The sequence below is a fragment of the Falco punctatus genome (assembly GCF_963210335.1).
Source record: "Falco punctatus genome assembly, chromosome: 11".
In the NCBI taxonomy this organism is placed as follows: domain Eukaryota; kingdom Metazoa; phylum Chordata; class Aves; order Falconiformes; family Falconidae; genus Falco; species Falco punctatus.
The window spans coordinates 13,356,582-13,377,194 of NC_137591.1; the positions used below are offsets into that span (position 1 = coordinate 13,356,582).

Genomic DNA, 20,613 nt, shown 5'->3' on the forward strand with positions numbered 1-20,613 from the left:
TTTATTGGATATACCAATCTTAAATCTATAAGCTCGATGTGGTCTTTGGGAAATTTGTCCTTTAAGACAACAGTGGAATTAAACTGTGTGCAATAAAACTGAGTGCTAAAGTACCTAAAGCTCTGAGGTTCCTCTTCATCTGTCTTGACCCAGATCCTGGATTTGGAATAGGTCTTATATAATATTTCCTGCTTTGGGAAGGTCTGTACTGAACAATGGAATTCAGTTGCTTCAGCATAGGTGTCTAATGCCATGTGTTCTGGGACAACAGAAACATGGACACTCAGTTGGTAGGTATGACACAGCCTTCCTGGAAAGCCAGCTTGAGGCTAAGGCTTGTAAAATGGTGGTAGACAAGGGTGTTTATGTTGCTGATGTCCAGCTAATTTGCCTAGAGTATTTGTCAGAACAAAGATCATAGACTCTTCATGGGAAATAGCTGACTGAAAAATCAAAGCTAATCAGGTAGCTTTGGCAGAATTGTAAAAACAGGTAATGCTGATCTGAGAAGATGAAAAACAGATTTTGATTTCTTCTGTGGAGGGGGAAGGAAAAGTGTATAAAGATAAAGAAGGGCCTTTAATAATTATTTTCAAAACAGGCATTTTCTTCTTAGAAGCGGTTTTTTTATTCACTGTTTTTTAGGGTCTCCCCTGTTGAAACATAGCTATGGGAAGGAAAATGCAGTCCTCCACAGAAATTAGTAGGGATTCTCCTGCTGATTTCAAGGAAGAAACTGTAATCACTACATACATACATACATACATACATACATACATATATATATATATAAAAACTACCTACCTAGAATTAAGAAGACTGTCCTTTGCTCTAATGTGTGCCCTCATGGTGTATTTTCATTGCATCTGTCCCATAAAATTCTCATCTCTCAGATGAGACCTTTATAAGTATAACTTTATAGAATTGACGTCTCTATGACACCTTTTTTTCAGATAACGTTTGTTCTGGCACCTTTTCCATCTGCTTTCTCCCAAAGTATGCTGATTTTAGGTGCTGGATGGCTAGTTTCTCTGTTACAGAGATGGCTGGACTTCAACGTGCTATAGAATATAGTCTCTAAAGCAATTGAGGTAAATTAATCATAAATTCATATATAATATACCTATTCTCTTGGAAGACTGCTCAGTGATGAAAAGTTCTACTAGTAAGAATCTTCAGTGTTGAGGATTATGAGAATATCTGAATATCTGCCTTACACATTTAAATGTTAATTTTTAAATATTATATTTTACCCTAGCTAAATGTTATCAATCAGGGAAGTGACATAAAAGAATGAGTCTTAAGCTAATGCTCTTTGCAGCTTCCCTGTGTATCCTGTCTCACATAGATTTCTGCAAAATAAGAGCTGCACCTTTAAGAAAATCTTGTTTATAACCACATTATTTTCAGAATTAACTTTCTGCAAAATCTGTTGTCTCCTTAAAAGTGATGGCAATGCAGCTTTCTTCTGTAGCCCATTGTTGTGAGTGAGGCCTCACTGGTAGCAATAAGGCAGTTTCTGAAGGGGGCTGACACGAAAAGCAATGAGTGGTCTTGTGGTGTTACCGTTATTCACAGCCTTTAATTCAAAGACGTTGCAATAAGGAAGTGATACCATCAGCTGAAATAGCATTTTGCTTATTCCCTCCTTAGAAGTGTCGTTGACCTGTGGGGAAACAATGGGATGACCAGGCAGTTGCAATACAACATACTCAAAGGCCAGAGTAGTAAAACATATTACTAAATGTCAGTGAATACATTTAGGCATTGGGATTCAGAAAAGGTACCTTGTTTTCAAGACCCAGATTGAAGAGAACAGAAAGCAGCACACAGATCTATGGCAGAGACATAGATCAATGGAGGACACTTTTAAAAAATGTATAGGTCTTAAAATGTCTTTTGGAGGACTGGGAGAGTTAGTAATTAATTTTGCATTGACTGGTTGTAAAATATACACAATTAAGGGAGTGTCTTCAGCCCCCAGGTGATTAGGATTCAGGAACTGGAACAGGTACAAATGCAGGGCCATTACCCTATCACCAGCGGTGTGAGCAGAACAGCTATTCCTGTGCATGGTGTCCTTGCGTCAGCGCAGAGCTAGCGGAAGGAGATTACCAGCTACAAAGCTGGAGTACCTTTCCATTTTACTGAAATCTCCCACAGGATTATATTCTGCCTCCTAAGGGATGAGCCAGGGATTATGAATATGAGACAGTTCTATTCATTAAACTATAGCAAAAATAGTATTCCATTCTTTTGCATTCAATAAAGGACTTATTCTGTATATTTTTTGATGCCCAAATCATGCTATGTGCAAAGTTAAAACCTAGTAGCAGTCAAAGAGTTTATACGATGATAGAGCTTGACCCAGTGGGTAAGAATAGCTCCACCAGGAGAAAGGAGAATGAGGTTTTCAAACTACTCGTTGTAGTATTATTTTTTTTTTCCTCCAGTGTAGGAGGATGAACAGTTTATTTGTTAGGTGGTGAACTAAGCCTTGATATTTAAATGAGGTCCAGAGTCTCTCAAAATTTGACAGAGGAACAGCCAAATTTCTGAGTTTGGTGTGATTTCAGTATCAATAGTGCAACATCCTAGTTAGAGAGACTAACTTTCAACAATGCTGCTGCTTCATTAGTAGAAAAGTTTCCATTTTTGCGGAAGTGAATGTCAGCCAAACTCTGTTGGTCAAGGTTTAAATGTTATCTCAACTTCTAAATCTACTTCTTTCTTAGAAGCTGGCATGACGTTTATGAATCTTTCTTGAAGTCAAAAGTTTTCTTCTTGATTTTTTTCAAGGAGCACACTTGAATAGGAACAGATGGCACCTGATACTTTCAAACATGAGGGCCTTTTTAGCTGTGGCTCCTTCTGTGTTTTGAGCATGTAGCTTTGCAATTTCGATATTATATAGATTATATCTGTTACCTCAGGATCTGCTGCCTGACCACACTGTCTTAACCACTGTGTGAATTTGTGCAAAGATACGGTTGCTCCTTTGAAGTTAAAAAGTTTATTGTTATACTTTGCTATCTGTTTCAGCAGAATGGCAAAATCATATGTCATATAACACATAGGTGAACATTTAATTTGTTTTGATTTATGCTGTTTTCACATCTTTTGTAATCTTTTCTCAATTTAATTTTACCTTCACTGTCTAAATTCATGCAGCTCAGTAACAGTTGTGCCTGTAGTAAATGGCTGAGTTAAAAGGCGGTATTAATGCTTGGGCAACTCACAGGGGTATATGCACATGTTCTTCTATTTGGATTGCATTAAATGAGTTTTCAGAACCATATGGCAACGTACCTTAACTATTCTTTCTGAAATAGTCTAACTGTTGCAGCCTTCTGTTCTAATTAGTTACATCTTCTGAGCTTTACCAATTCACTGGAAAAACTGCACGCTTAGTATTGCTTAAATTTTACACAAATGCCTTTTGTTCTTGTGGGTGTATTTTAATACTGTGCATGTGAAATGCATATAACTTCTTAGTTACTTGCTTCACTTTTAATATCTCCCCAGACAATACATCATTATTTTGAAAGGGTTTCCATTGTTTATTACAGTCAAAAGTATGTCTGCTAAATTGTTGCGATTTGATAGGTTGTAGATGTTATAAAAATATGCTTCCTTTGAGACTGGAGGAAGAGTTTATTGCAGAACTACAGTGAAATATATTTGGTGTGTCCATTCCACCCCCCTGGGGGCTGGGGGTAGTGGAACACAGTCTTTCAAATGGAAGTGTGCTAGCCCATCATTTTCAGATGTTTGAATGTTCTCCTGGAATACATTCTTCTTAAAGGACTTGGTGTTACATAAAGGAATTGACCATTTATTTAACTACTTTTTAAAGGTACTCAAATCATTCTTACAACACAAGTAAGGAATCATGAGCTTTTGTGAACCTTTCTTTTGCTCTTACATCTTTTCTCTTGCAATGGCAAACAGCAGCATGTTCTAGACCATTTAGCTGTACTGTTTTATGCACTTTTCACTAGTAACTGTGTAAGAATGGTTTGGTTTGTACTATTCAGTCTATTAAAGGTGGAACTCTGTCTGCATCATAAGTAAATTTGAACTTGCTCTTAAATGACAGTATCAAATTTAATGTTATTATCCAAAACAGTTCAGAAAACGAAAGAAGCACTAAAAGTTAGTAGGCATGAGCATATAAGCATTGCTAACTTTTTTTAGAAATGACTAGGCTCTTTGTGTTTGTGTGTAGAAAAGAAGAAAATACCTACCATAGGACCTTTTCATCAGTAAAAAAGGAAACTTTATTCTCTTGTTCCCAAAGGCACTGTGCAAGTATAATAATCTAAACTGTAATATCAAATCAATCACGTTTACATTTCAAAAGCATCCTTCATAAAAATGCCCCAAAGGGCTGTATACAGCTAATAAACCCACAAATAAAATAAAATATTTAACAAGCTATATCAAGCACAGGTAAGTTATGCATGTTTTGTAAGCCTGACCTTAAAAACAGACAGCAAATGAGAATTTTTCAAAGAAAATTTTAAAAAGAAAAATTCCAATGTCTACAGCTAGGGACCAAAGAATACAAGTACACAGTGCAAGGAATCCATAATATCTTCTCATGGATCAGAGGTGAAAGCCACTGAGGCTAAACAGAGATATCATCTTGAACAAAAGAGAAAAATGGTCATATGGGCGTGAAACACCACAAGACTACAATGAAGAACAATTGTTTTGCAGGGAAAATAGAGGGGCCTTCTTAACTGTTTGTTTGATATAGGAATAAAGTTAAAGGATCAGACACTCAGAATTGAAACACTTCTTTAAAATTAAATTTATTCCTAGATTACCACAACTGGGTTACATTTCCAGTTATGCTTTGAAAATAAATGAACAAAGTTTTGAGACTTATCTTTAAAAAAGGTGAAGACAGGTGGCCTTGGATGGCCTTTGAGCCAAGGACATTTTAAGCTGGCTTTTGCCATAAACGCTTCTATGCTATCGCTTTTCTTTAGCATCAGAAAGGTTCCATTTAAAAGGTTTAAAACAGGGTAGACCCACACACTCAAGGGTAATGTTACTGTCTCTCCTTAGGTTCTTCAGAGTCTTTCAGGTTGCTCTCCAGGCAACTTTATTCAAATATTATTTTTTTTCTTTTTAAGTTTTAATGTAGTATTTTTGTCCTGTATTTTTGCTGCTATATATTGTTTTGAATTGGACTAAAACTATCATTACCAATGGGGAAACAATAGTTGCCCTTCATCTAGGAAAACGGTTATGAAACAGAGATGCTCTTTTACAGAACAGATGGCAGAGTGATAGCAGCTTCCACTTCAAACATGAGCAAGCACAGGGTGCATGTGGGCAGAAGGTTTCATTGCATATGATTTTATGAAGACTTGAATATATGGGCGAGAGAAGGTACAAAGAGTATTACAGCATTGAGAGGGTTGTATTTAAAGCATCGGATGGAGTCACAAAATCCTTGGCAGTCTAGTGCAGAGGAAAAGCCAAAAAATCCTTCTGGATTGAATGTCAGCTAGAAAGAAGTTTGGCACTGTGTAAGGAAAGAAAATACCTCATTTTACCTTAATTTCTGTTGCATTCAAGACAAATTGTTTTTTTTGTTGTTGTTTTGGTTTTCTTTTTTCCCCTTCTTTTTGTTAGCAGAAAATTGCATGAGATGCTTGGTTCTATCATAAATATCCTAATAAAAATAAAGCTATATATTAAAACAAACCTAATATAGCCTAATAAAAATAAATTTCAGGACTCTTGAGTTGGCTAATTAATTCTGTCAAAAAGGATTATAAAAAATATGAGTTCTGTGAATTTGCTCTGATGTCTCAGGGTTGCTGTAAGCAAAAATCTTACACTTTCTCCATGGAAGCATTTTGTTTCCTTGTAGTCGGTAATGTATTTATGTAAAAACCCTAGTAGTCTCCTCTGACTTGTGCTGGGCCATGATAAGCCCTGGACTTGGCTGCTGTCTGCACCGGGTGCCACTGGACATTGCTTTATGGTGGCCAATGTTGAACAGCTACTGCCCCGCTAATGGAAGTCTGAGCGCTTTGCTTTTGACCTTATGCAGACATTAAAACACCTTTGCGTTGACTCGTTTGTCTTATGGACATATTGTTATCTAAGCCTCTTAATGAATCTCTTTGTCCTAGAAACAATCAGAACAGACACCAACAGACTATCTGAAGTGAGTTTCTTAATGAGTAAAACGTCATTCTATCAGTAGTGGAATTCATACAACCTGTTTACCTCTGGATAGGGATCTTACAGAATCACAGAATCATTTAGGCTGGAAAAGACCTTTAAGATCATTGAGTCCAACCATTAACCTAGCACTGTCCAGTCCGCTAAATCATGTCTTTAAGCACTGCATCTATGTGTGTTTTAAACACTTTGAGGGATGGTGATTCCACCACCTCCCTGGGCAACCTGTTCCAATGCTTGACCACTCGTTTCAGTGAAGAAATTTTTCCTGGTATCCAATGTAAACCTCCCTGGTGTAACTTGAGGCTGTTTCCTTTTGTCATATCAATGATAACAATCCCAGATAACAATCTGGGAGAAGAGACTGACCCTCACCTGCCCACAACCTCCTTTCAGGGAGCTGTAGAGAGCAGTAAGGTCCCCTGTGAGCTTCCTCCTCTCCAGGCCAAACAACCCCAGTTCCCTGAGCTGCTCCTCACAAGACTTGTGCTCCAGATCCTTAACCAGCTTCTTTGCCCTTCTCTGGACACGCTCCAGCACCTCAGCGTCCTTCTTGTAATAACAGACCCAAAACTGAACACAGTATTCGAGGTGCAGCCTCACCAGTGTGCAGTGCAGGTGGATGATCTCTTCCCTAGTTCTGCTGGCCACACTGTTTCAGACACAAGCCAGGATGCTATTTGGCCTTCTCGGCCACCTGGGCACACTGCTCGTTCATGTTTAGCCGGCTGCTGACCACCACCTCCAGGTCCTTTCCCACCGGGCAGTTTCCAGCTGCTCTTCCCCAGGCCTGTAGCACTGGTGGGGCTGGTGTGACCCCAGTGCAGGACCCGGCACTTCTCCTTGAACCTTATACAATTGGACCCGGCCCATCAGTCCAGCCTGCCCAGATCCCCCTGTAAAGCCCTGTCATTTGAGTCATTGTGTGCTTCCCTCCCTCCTTCCACCTCACAATATCTTTTCTTTTCTGGCTGCTTCTCCTCAGCCTTTATGAAATGGCATCTTCTTGCAGTACCTCTGATTTTCTTTTCCTTTTCGTTGTCTCTTTTCCTTCATAGCAGGGCTGTCTCAAATCAGAGCTATGACAGATTCTGAGCTACAGGAGCCCCAGGTAGCTGGCTAGTCTGTATGTATTGGTACAGACCAGAGTGCAGTAAGTGTGGATAACTTTTGAGTATACACTGTGAAGCAGATTTTCACCAAACTTGTAAGGAATTGTGATTATTGTACATGGTGAATGGACAGGCAGGTTATAGTAATCTGTGACTTCTTTTCTTAGAACAGCAAGCTAAAAATAACAAAGGAGAGTGAAGATGCTGGAAAAATAATGGGATGCTTCTCACCACTTCTAGTGGCTCATCAGCTGAGTTTCATGTGTTACTGTGGACTCAATCAGTTCCTATTTGTTTCATGCAAGTATGAAGTGCGTTCTGTACTAGTCAAGACTGTGGTGACAGACCTGGTTTTGTAACTGATAGTTTCATAGAAAGGGCAGGGCTAGGTAGGACTCATCAGTTTTCTTTGTATTTAGGCAACCAGGTCAAATGTGAATATAAAAACACATCTGCTAATTGGCCAAGTAATTATTGTCCTCTCTGAGTATCCCTTCCTTCTTCCCTCTGCGTGCATGTATTTCCTTGTCTGTTTTCTGATGGTATCCTAAATTCATACTTTGGCTTCCTTGCTCCCCAAGCTAACTTTCAACCTAGTTTGCTTCTTAACTTTTTTTTTTTATTATTATTATTATTTGCATGTGTGTGTGCAAATTCACAATAGGCATTACCAGTGAATCTGTGCCTCCCCCTTCTGAAGACTGTTTCCTTTGTATCATGACTTTGCCTCAAGGAATTCTCACCCTCTACACGTATGTCACTGCTGTCAACTCAAACACAGACTATTAGCAGCAGGGAGCTTTTTACCCTGGAGTGCTCTTTTGGTGTCCCACAGCATTCTAAACAACAGCAACCTGTAGTTTGCCTGTCCGTGTTTGGCTCTGTGGTATATGAAATGTTAAGGCCCATTAAGTTTTTGCAGCAATTGAAATCTTTGCTGGAAGTGCTCTCGAGTATTTTAAGCAATATAAGGTTGAGTATAAATAGAGTGGCATTTTGAAGTTTTGTTTCACTTAAACTCTCATCTCAGTTCAATTACGGTGAAACTGTAGCAAAACATTTCATCTAATTGTTAAATAGTTCAGAGGCAGAGCTTGGTTTTAGATGAGATTTGAACAATATGACAGCTCATAAAACAGCCTTACTTCACTCTACTTACTGCAGACTTCACTGGCATTCTTCCTGTGGTTTGTACAAAATTCAGTAACTGGTTTTGAAACAATTGATTACAACCAATTGATCAGATGTTATCTTCCACAAAAGACTGATATTTCTGTTTGAAAATAGTAAGAATACAAAAAACAGCTGAAACATAGTTTTTTCTTCAATTTATCTTGCCTTATAGGAATAGTATAGCCTTTCCCACTTCCTTGAAGTTTCTGTCTCTTAGTTTTAAAACAACAATGAAGAAAAGCAGTGTTGTAAAGTTGGAAGGGACACTTACCTGAGTCAACTCATTTAATGGTGACATCTTCAGAGTCAGTTTCCTGTGCTGGCTTCATGTTTGTGTAGATGAAGTGCTTCCATAGAAGAAAAATACTCACTATCAATTGATAAAGTAATTCAGCCATGAGAGTTCTTGGTTGGGAGTTGCAAGGCTACAAAATTGGCAGTGAGTTGGTCTTTGGCTTCTGAAATAGTTGAGTTTGCTTACTTGCTAGATGCCTTTTTTTAATGACAAACTCAAGCCTTTGTGAGGAAGAGCTTTGCTAGGTATGGTCTGAAATATGTGCACATTTTAATACTGTGTTTTACCCATGAGTTGTTTTACCTTTTGCTTGAATTACTCTGTTTATGCTCATTAACTTGACACTTGCATCTAAATACTTCAGAACTCTGTGGAAAATATGATCAAGTGGATGGTGAAAAATCAAGATACATAGATTTGGCTCAAACCCTGTCCTTGTTTGATACTTCCCTTCTCCAATAGGCTTTTATTGAGGACAAGAAACAGAAGGGAAAATACTGGCACTGTGTGCATCCTTGACAAAGGTTGAAGGGAAGAAATCTAAACTGAAAATATATATGTTTTAAGGGTATGGAAACATATCCTTGTTTTTTCAATAAGGGATGCATTTGAAGTAATTTACTCTTATCTCAAGTAATGTGAAGTAAGTGAAAGGGAAATGAAAGGATATTCATTTCACAACTTGTTATCTTTTATGTGCTAACGATATCCAACGGTTTCTCTGAACAGTTGAAGTGTTAAGTGGTTCAGAAGTCTTTCTTGCTCCCTATTTGTTAGGTAGGTATAATTTGAGTATTTATGAGATGGAAATTATCCTGCATGATAGATTTTTACCCTCCTTTTTACTGTTTATTTACAAGTCAATAGTGTTACTATAAAGCCAGCAATTCTTGGCCTTGGAAAATATAAACGGTATTTTAAATTTTTGTCTTCCTGCTGATAAACAACTGGGGGATAGTTCCAAGCAAATTTATAAAAAGACACTGTTTGAATTCAGTTATTTCAGACTCTGGGCCAAATTAAGTTCCAGTGAAGTGGATAGAGTTTTGGCAGAAGTGTGCAGGGTCCATGATGGTTCTGGTGTGTGCAGTTACTCTGAATGTGGTATAGATGGGCTCCATGCAGAAACTTAGGAGCAGTTCATGATTCCAGATTAGCATTCAGATTCAAACAGTAACTGCTTTGGTCTGAATTCAAGCCACAGAGGTTGAGGAACTGGGGACCCAGGATCCCTTATGCATCTTCCATTTGGGATTGTTTGGTTTCTGCTAATAATAGCAGTGCAGGGGCAGATACTCGTGTTTCTTGCCATTCTCAGTGTGGAGTATAAGACTAGCAGGTAGAGTAGAGCTATGGGCTGGCCTACAGAGTTTATCTTGCATTTAAATGCAGATCAGTTTCTAATTTCTACGCGGTTTAACTTTAGGAAATTTATTACTTGTCTTTTGGCTGCTCCATTTCCTGAGATGCTGGAAAAAAGGTAACCTCTGCTATATAGTTTCAGTTTAAAAGAATCATGTGTCTACAAATACTGATTCTGGCTGTCCTGGGAGGGGTGCATGGGAATGATTATTGTGAATAAATCCAGCATAGACAGTGAAGAATGCTGAAACAGGGCTTATGGAAGCAATAACTAGGCTGTAGGAGAGCCTGTGCGAATTGGAGTATGTTGATAACATACTAGTTTTTGCTATGAGGGCAGCTTATGACAGTGCATCTTTAAGGTATCTCAATGGCTTTGAAATTTCTAATCCCAGTCTGCTTGCTGCAGTTTAGTGCTATGTCAGGTTCACCAACACCCAAAGACCACTAACAGGAGCTTTTAGGCATAGTGGTGAACAGTTACTGACATGTTAGTGGGACTTCTGTATCAAAGGTGTGCAATCTAGTCCCAATTCTATTTAAATCACAAGATAGGAAACTTAGTGATGTGGAGAAGAGTAGGGTTTGCAGGAACAGAGATGGCCTTCCTTATCAGCAGATCAGATGAGTCATCTGTGGGATTTACTATGATAGTGTCATTAATACCATTTAGTATGAGAAATCGGTGCAGATATGTCTGTTTAAAGAAAAAAAAAAAGGCTGTTCCACCAACAGTGTATTTCTCAGCTTTTATTATTATTTTTTTTTTTCTTTCCTTTTCTCATCCTGGACTCAGTGTGGTGAATCTGATGCTGGTCCAAGAATACAAAATCTGTGCATAGCAATGGAGGGTTCAAACAGCTGCAGTTTTCGATGTCTACAGGATTTTAAATACAACAAATGATGCTGCATGGCTGCATGCCTTTATGTTGTACTGCCACATATGCATCATATTCTCTTGATTTTTTTAGCTTTCACTAGCAAATGAAACAGGGTGCTAGTATGCCTAGCCCATAGTGCATGACACACAATTTGCTTTTTTTTTTTTAGTTTTCTTTAGTTTTCAGAAGCTTAGGCAGAAATCATTGTCTTGATGGTCTGAACTGTTGTTTCTATAGAGTATCTCCAGAACTGGAAACTGAGAAAATCCTGTGACCCATCAACAAAAAAAATGACCTGAAAATTTCTTTGGTGGCAATAGAGGCTGTGTTCTGAAAATAACAGAATGGAAGTACGATCCTTGTACTTGGGTAGTAATGACCTTTAAAGGAATGCTGAGTCACTTTATAGAGATCCTCTTTATAGGCTATGAAAATGACATGGCAATTCATCCTCATCTTGATTCAACACATTTTAATTTACCAAAGACAATTCAGTACTTTGTTCACGCCCAGCGTAAGCATGCACAGGAGACACTGCATAGGAACTAGTCCCCCACTGAGGAACAAACAATCCCAGCAAGTAATACTCATGCCTGACATCACACCTTCCTGCCAGATATAAGATGCTTCAACTGTGTTTTCGCTAACGTTAAGTGCTGTGGCATTAAAAGAAACTCTAATGCTTGTAGCTTGTCTTTCAGACAGCTGATGACAGCAAAAAAGGCCAAGTTTATTTAATGTGTCTCTTGGCAAATAATAAATCAGTTTGAGGTCTTACCCAGAAGTCTAGTAAAGCTCCTTTCCTTGGTGCCTTTGGAAGCAGAAATTCCCCATTCATAAGCATGGAGAAGAAAATTTATGACTGCAATACATGCCTTTTAATTTCAAAACGCCTGAACAACAATATAAAGAGCAGTGAGACAATATTCTCCTCTTCCTTGAAGTCAGTAGCAGCAAGTTCATCCAACTGTGTTTTCTATTCCTTTAGAAAGAAATATCCCACTGATAAGTGGATCCCCAAATATCCAGTACAGGCCAAGCATCTCCTGTCAGATCAGCCACCTGTCCCAGTAAGGCTTTCTTGCTCTTGCCTCAAGTTCTGGCACCTGAAGCAAATTAGTGATACAGGTGGCAAATAAGTGAGGTCTCCTTCACTTTCACTCAGGTCCTGACTGCTTGGAAATGGTCATTCTACTCCGGTGGGCACTTGCTTGCCCCTAGGACACATGCAGTCCTGGTGATACAGTGAGTTCTTGAAAGGATTAGGAGACCAGTTGGATGAAGCTCAGTAACAGCAGCATTTCCACCTTTTACCCAGTGAAGCACACAAATGCGCTCATTTTCCCTCTGAAATGTCTTACAGCAAGACTGCATGATGTGCACACACAACTGTTTCCCTAGGGAGGACGTGAGACACAAGGAGCTGCAAGTAATGTTGGTTGTATCTGTTAATGTGCTTCACAAGAGTATTTATTTACTGAAACGATCACATTAGGAGAATGTGTGAGGAGCAGGGCAAAGGCATGGCTTTTGTGCCACCTTTTCTCTGGACTAACTGGAGGGAACCTGATGGCTTATGGAAAATGCTGGGAAGGTAAAAGCAGTGTCCTTGCTCTTAAGCCAGTAAGTTTAGATCTAGGACATGTTGTAGTAGCTGAGAAGCAGAGCTAGTGACTATAAATAGGTTGAAACTTCGCTTAGTAACTGTGTTTTTAGACCAAACAGCTGAAGGAACTAAGATTTAAACCTGGTTCCTTCTGCATGGCAATATCTAACAATAAACCAACTCTACAATATGCTGAAATTCAGTAACCTTAAACAAAAGCTAAGTATATACCTTTTGAGAGACTAGGCAGAAAGAAAAAAAGGCCTTGACAGGAGAAAAATAAGTAAAAAAGCAAAAATAAGACACAGGAGAATAAAACCAGAAAGCATGAAACAAAAGCAAAACCAAATCCACTAATAAGAGAATTGTCAGACAGGAAAAGAAAAAGAGAACAAACAGAGAGCAAGACAGAAGTAATGAGACAGGGGGGAAATCGGATTCAAAATGAAATCTGGTAATAAAAGAACTGTCAAGTATAAAACGAGCCACTGTATGACAGAGAAGAAAGAGCCAAGGAGACAGAGCAAGGCAATCTTTGAAGAATTAAACTAACCAGATGTGGCCTCCAAAGGTAATTTGAAGAAAAGTTGATACTACTCCTGATTTCTAATGAAAAGCAAACTCTAAGAAGTATGGGGGTTTTTATGCTCTAAGGAAAGAGGTGGTTTGGGTTTTTTTTAGTAAGAAAGTATGCAAGACAAATCAGTGGTGTTTGTATTATTTTTACAACATGACAGTTTTGTAGCTACGGCTGTGCTGAAAGAATTAAACTAATAAACTGTAATAGATCTTGTGGTTTGTGTGCTGAATTGGGTGTGCTCAGACATCCACCCTTACCTGGATTACTTAAATATCTGCATTACTTTCCCTCATTTCAAAATACAGTTGTTTTTTTTTTTTCCTAAAACTTATATATGCACATCACTAAGACTGGAATGGGACAGAATTAAAAACATTCGTAAAGGCTTTGGTTGCAGGAAGCATTTTTTACCTTGCCAAACAGTATAAATAGTTTGAAATGTAGTTAAGATCTTGACAGTGGAAGCTACTGAAAGAATCTGAGCTTTTCTCTAAAGAGAAAGGTGAAGAGAAATCAGTGGACGAAGTGGACCATTTTACACAGGCAGAAAAAACTCATTGACTTTTCAAGGGATCTAGGATTTGAAGGACAGACTGCTGTTTTAATAGGCTAGCTCAAGAAGCCCAGAAGTCCACTTAAAATGTTTGTAATGTTGGGATTCTCAAAACTCCTTATGTCCAAAGGGTATTATACAATAAAAAACTAAATGCATGTATTGGACGTGCAGTTTCTGGATATGTACTGCCTGCTTCACAACCACTCCTTACTTACTAGCAGCAACGTTATTGGTGATTGCCTGTGGAAACAACAGCTTAATGGCTGTGGAAACTCACCACGTCTTTACTTACTGAGTTTTGGATCAGATCCTAAAATGGATTGAGCTGAGATGTTATCAGCATTTTCATTCTTGAATCTTAGAGTGCTTTCTCTCCACTCAAGAGATCTGAGGATATTTACAGAAGATACTTATACATTGTAGTTTCTTTTGCTTGTACAAAATACAAAGCTTTTTCTTCCCATTTTGGGCAAACATTAATTCTGATTTATCAGTGGTACTTACCAGCACTTTAGCCAAACAGTCCCTTCCTTGATGTGTAGTGTTTCACATGACAACTGCTTATTATCTTGTTCCTTTTTCTTAGCTCTATGGCTAAAACTTCTCAAGTAGAAATAAAAATGAATATTAACAAAGAATATACATATTTCCTCATATGCAAGAATATAGATATTTGCATAAAGGATTGCTATTTCTCAGATATGAATTTTGGAGGGAAATATCAGAAATAAAACCTGAATCACTAATATAAACAAACTGAGCAGGCAGTCATGGACTGAATGTGAGGTCAAGACTGCTGCAGAAAGAACTCAACCCATGCTTTCCTGGGTACTTCAGCGACTCTTAAAGGAAGCTCTTTAGAGTTCTAGTGATGTTAAAAATAAGTTTATTCATTTTATCTACTTCTAGTTTTGAGGATAACATAGAAGGATGTACTGGCTCTATGGACTTAACTTGATTTATTTTTTTCTTCTTTTCCTATTTTTTTTTCTTTAGAAGAAACTAATGCATTTTCTGTGTATGTGGATACTGAATGTTTACACTGGGACATGCTTGAAACAGTATTTCTAGTTACACTATATAGCTATGTGGAAGTTACTAGGAAGGTGACATTTGGAGAAGTCTTTGGAGAACGCTCAGGGTGACAGTAGGGAATGAATAATAGAAGTGGTGCTTGCAGAGAGTTTTGTGAGATTTGTCATGTTCTTAGTTACTGTGTTTGATGCACTTAAAGTACTAAGTTACCTCAAGGTACCTTAAAATTAGCCACAATTGTAAATTACTTTGCCTGGAGGGTTGTTGTTTTTGTGTTTTTTTTTTTTTATTTGTTTTTTTTTGGGGGGGGGGGAGGTGGAAGAAGGGAGAGGGAGTGTTCAGAATATTTGTTCAGACAGCTGGAGAGAAAAATTAAGAAATACAGGTTGAAAATATGATTCCATTAGGTAAATGATTGGGTTTGGAGATATTTTCTTGGTCCTACTTGCAGTTACAAATGATGTTTGTCTACAGTATAGTCTTCAAGTGAAAGTTCGTTTAACAGCTCTTGAAAATGAGCTTGAAAATGAGAAATTTGGTTTCCACACTAAAGGTCTGTATCTTAGAAAATTCCTCAGATGAAATGCATGTCATATTTGGAGATGAGGTTAATAATTTATACAACTGTATTGGAATTAAGCTACCTAGGGTTTCATGTGCTTATAAGGCAACTGCATGCAGAATGATGCCTTAAGGTTTAAACTTTTGATGGTGGCAATAAATAATGTAGAAAATTCAAATGCTGAATGCAGAAGAGACTTCAGTCGGGCAGAGCCTTGCTGAGATTGCTTTTCACACTGCTCTGTTCATATTCTTTCCACTGTTGTTCCTAAAACTAGGTGGCCTCCTCTTGAGAATTTTATCGTGAGCCATATGTACACTTTGGTGCAGTTTAAAAATGAATACTCAACTTGAAGGCAAAATGAAAATGCAGGAGGATGGAACCCTACCAGGGTCAGATGAACCTCAGTGCATTTCACTGAACAATTTCTACCCTAATTTATCATGTAAATGATAATATAATAGTGAAACTCACATGGGATTTGAATTCAATAGGGCAAGAGTAGAACTACACATTTGTTGCATTTAGTTTTTATTTGTTTTAAGGAGGGAGCTGTTTTATTAGATTTTTATGCAGCAAATAACACAGATGCTTTAATAAGTAGTCCAGCTAGAAAGGCCTATAAAAATGTTAAAAGAAAGGTGCAAAGACAGGAATTCTAAAGCCAAAACATCAAGCAGTGACCAAGCTGGTGAGCTGTGAAACCTTTAACCCTCTAGCTTTTTGGGCTTCCTTTATAATGGAGCCATTATAACCTCTGTCTACCTGTAAGCCATTACTGTTAGCAACAAGAACTGGGCTCAAAGCCTGGAGCTTCTATGTAGAAATACAAAATAGAATTATTTTGTGTTCCTAATGAGTAACCTGGGAAAAATTTGAGCTTGCATGATGGGTGATATTTCCCCACTCACACACAGAGGCTTTGGTAGTACAGTTTCTGACTTTTTAATAAGTACATTTCTTAAGAACCCCTTTACTCTGTATCTGCAGAGATAAAACTGTTGGCTAGGGTTTAGAAAACACTGTAACAAACTGGGTCATTGTGTAGGTAGCATCAGGAGACAGGCACTTATAGGAATGTAGAAGCCAGACACGCCTTCCCTGGTGTCTGACTCTAGTCAGTGCGCTTCTCAGGGGACATAAGGTCTTTTATCTGTCATCATGTGGGCAAGCCTCTGGGGAAGCCCTGTACTTCTGTGCAGGACTTAAAAAGGCATGCTACAAGTGTACCAAACCACTTTGTTTGGGATGGGGAATGCATGAACAGGTGGTCAATTAACTACCTCCTCAGCACAGCTGCATGCATGGTTGCTAACTCTTAGGAGAAATATTTTGTCTTAGAAAGAAAAATCACACAATTGTAATGAGAGAAAATGTTAATCAGATTGAAGTTGCTGAATGGTGTCTCTTCCCAGGCTGATGTGACAAAACATAACTGTCTGCAAGCAGAAAACAGAGTGTTGGTGTGTTTCAGTGGTGGTGCAATGCTGTTCTCTCTGAAAGGTCCTCAAGATTCTCATAAGACACACTGGGGCTGTACTAGCATAGTGTTGAGCAAGGTTCTGTCTGCTCTGTAGAATGGAAAAAGTGCTTGCTAAAATCTGCAATTCACTCAATTCATGGGTACGTTCCTATCAAAGTCTGTTCTTTCAGTCTATCTTTAACACATGCTGCATAGGAAGGAGACCATTCTGCCATGCCAGGGACCTGAGGCAGATGGATCCCTCTGATCCTTCAGGCGTGTGCGTTTGTGGTTTTGGGTAACACACAAATGACTGGACATAGAGGCAAGGCTGCAGATCACTTCTGTTGCTGCTCCAGTGAGGCTATAGTTTCACTGTTCACATACAGTCTCATACAGTGAATACAGTTATGGTTAAATGCTGATGATGATCCAGTTAACAGTTAATGTTACTTGCTTGTGTATTTTATCGTCAAAAGGTCAAAGTTTAACTCTTTGTGACTCTCTAAAAATGCTCTGACCTAAAAGTGTTCTAAAAATGCTTTTCATTTGTTGAAAAGGTTCAAAGCACAGCTGGCCAATTTTCTACTAATGTTAATACATTTTTTTCTGTCATTGAAATTTGCTGTAAGGGAAACAACAGAAATGTTGGGAGTGGCCTACTGTGTGTTGCTCATTTAGATAATGTCAAATTGGTAAGTGTCATTTCTGTTGAAATACAAACTCGTTTACCTTTTGCATTTCTTTGTGAACAGTTATTATTGCTGTTTGGTTATTTTGGATACCAACTTAAATATATTTATCTCCTGGTTCTTATAACACGATGTACTACAAACCAAAAAACAATAGACATAAAAGGCTAAACCACAAAGATCTGACCTTTCAAAAATCGACCTATAGGGTATAGCTGACTGCAGCTGCTGTGGAAGATTCAGTTTTGCAAGTGCTATGGTTATGGAAGGACTAATGGCTTTCATTTGGTGAGAGAAGGTTTTCTGTTCTATCTGAAGAGTGATAATGGTAGAAAAGCTGAGGGACAAATTCTAGGCACTTCATAGCAATATGCTATTTGACTATAAAAAGAAAATAAAAAATAAAAGCTAGTCATCTTAGTTTGAATAGGATTCTGTGCAGAAGTTAGTTGTAGCAGAAACTATTTTGAACTTGCCAAAATAGAAGCAAGCTCCTGGGCTGTATTGCTGGGAAAAGTATGTAGCTGGTATTTTATCATCTACAATCAAAAGCAGCAAAGGCTAAAAAGATGCCTTGGTGGTTAGTGGTTTCATTGGAGCTCTGTATTTGAGTTGAAGCATTTTTTGATTTTTCAAGACCCAAAAGAAGATCTAGACTTGCAACAAGGTTGCTATTCCATTCAGTGAAGGTAGGCTTACTGAATGACAGCACTCAAAGATCAGTGCAGCCTTTTAAACAGATAATGATGTTGCCGATGAGACCATTTTTAGAGCCTTAAAGCTGTTGCTAAACAATGGAAAGTGTGCCACCGAGTTCAAGCATTATAGTCTACTCCTGTGAAATTGCTATATACAGAGTATGGGCCGATCGATGAAGCTGTTGCATTTCTTCCCGAGGGAAAGAACTCTCCAGGGACAAGCCATTGAGAATGAAACTAAATGCTAGTTAAATGAGAGGTGTGAGAGTTGGAATTAAAGTAGGCTCTTCAGACAGATAGCTGATGCAATGGCAGAAAAAGGAGGATTGCAGACAACCAGTTTTATGCATATTCCAAGAATGCTGCCAGTGGAAATGTTTTTAGGGTTCTGTGTGAAGAGGGAGCATGTGGGAAACCTGAAAAGACAGCGGAGGGATACACCTGAGACAAACACTGGCAGGCAAACTCCAGCACTCCCAAGTTATGTGCTATCCAGGGAAACTGGAAAATTCATGGAAGCAAAGTTACTACAGCAGTGGTAACTGAGTTATACTCTGAGTTATGTTTCTTATTTACCTCTCAAGTGATAAACCCAAACTAGCTATGCATGTTGGCATAACGTTCCCTCACCACAGTAAATACCCAAGTGCAGTGAGATGTTACAATCCAGATGTGCTGTTTCTTGAGTCGGTGGCTAGGCAGTGATTTTGCCTGTTGATAGTTTCGAAAATGTGGAGTCACTGGAAATAGAATGTTGGCTTGGTAACCTTGCCTTGTGTTGGATATTATTGATGAAACAGGAAGGGCTGCTTATTAACTAGGAATAAAATCTTAAAGCAGAAAACTTATTTTTTCAGTTTGCAGAAGGCTGTCTGAGGTCCAGAGTGGTACATATTTTGAAGGCATGTAATTGTCAGTGTTTCTAGTTAGATGTTACAAGATACCCCTGTACATCTTTACAAGTCCACAGTGCGCCTGCAAATTGACAGTCTCCTCTGTGTTTGTCCATTCTGTGGTCAGTGTATTTGGTAAAAACTCTTCAAAACATTAAGGGATAGCTGCAGCTGAGTAGCTTGGATCATGGAAATGCTATACTTGATTTTTTTTCTGTTTATGAATTCCTTTGGTATAGTGAAATACCATTGGCTTATTTGTAGATTTAGATGCCTCATCCCCTGAATCCACTCTAAATGTAACTGAGTCCAGTTATTCTAGTTAGGCTCTGAATAACAGGACGCAACGACCACAATGACACTGCATTACCCAGCTAGTACAATTGTGGTGGGTTGACCTTGGCGGGATGCCAGGTGTCCACCGAAGTCACTCCATCACTGCCTTCAGCAGGACAAGGGAGAGAAAATTTAATGAAAAGCTCGTGAATTGAGATAAGGACAGGGATATCACTCACCAATTACTGTCACGGGCAGACTCAGCTTGGGGAAATTGGTTTAATTTATTACCATTCAAATCAGAGTAAGATAATAAAAAATAAAAGCAAATCTTAAAACACCTTTCCTTGACCCCTCCCTTTTTCCTGGGCTTAACTTTACTCCTGATTTTCTTCACCTCCTCGCCCCACAGTTGTGCAGGGTGACAGGGAATGGGAGCTGTGGTCAGTTTATCATGTTGTCTCTGCCAGTTCTTCCTCCTTAGGGTAAGGACTCTTCACACTTTTCCCCTGCTTCAGCGTGTGGTCCCTCCCATTGGAGACAGTCCTCCATGGGCTTCTCCAGCATAAGTCCTTCCCATGAGCTGCAGTTCTTCATGCACTGCTCCAGCAAGGGTCCCTTCCACAGAGTGCAGTTCTTCAGGAATGGACTGAGGCAGTGTGGATCCCCCGTGAGGTCATGGTGGGATCTGCCCCACCGTGAATCTCCATGGGCTGAGGGGCACAGCCTGCCTCACCGTGGGCTTCACCATGGACTGCCAGGGAATCTCTGCTCTTGTGCCTGGAGCACCTCCTACCCCTCCTTCTTCCCTGACTGGTGTCATTGCTCTCATATATTCTCAATCCTCTCTCTGGCTGCAGGTTGTTTGCAGTTTTTTCCCCTTCCTAAATAAGTTATCCCAGAGTGCTACCACTGTTGCTGATGGGCTTGGCCTTGGCCAGCGTCAGGTCCACCTTGGAGCCGGCTGGCATTGGCTCCATTGAATGTGGGGGAAGTTTCTAGCAGCTTCTCACAGATGCCACCCCTATAGCCTCTCCACTACCAAAACCTTGCCATGCAAACCTGATATATCAGCATAATGTAAAGATATTGCAAAATGATTACTAGACTAGACTCTCAGTTCTATAGCCTTCCAGGCATCTCAGTTAAATCACTTGTAGTTCAGTATTATTTCTGCCTGGTTTTTCCCCTTTTGCTTTCCCATATTTTCAGTTTTTTATCAC

The 20,613-nt window shown here is 39.0% G+C and overlaps 1 protein-coding gene across 4 annotated transcripts in view; it reads left to right on the forward strand.

The window, feature by feature from the left end:
- Positions 1-20,613, forward strand: part of ST6GALNAC3 (ST6 N-acetylgalactosaminide alpha-2,6-sialyltransferase 3) — a 242,545-nt gene that overhangs the window by 73,248 nt on the left and 148,684 nt on the right. The window contains exon 1 of one of the 4 annotated variants that reach the window (XM_080406940.1): positions 1-13,207. This exon is cut by the window's left edge and continues 16,969 nt beyond it. The exons of the other annotated variants lie outside the window; for them this stretch is intronic. Within the exon in view, the coding sequence (XP_080263066.1) occupies positions 13,193-13,207 (15 nt within the window). The 5' untranslated portion in view covers positions 1-13,192. The remainder of the gene's footprint in view (positions 13,208-20,613) is intronic. 4 annotated transcript variants of the gene reach the window in all.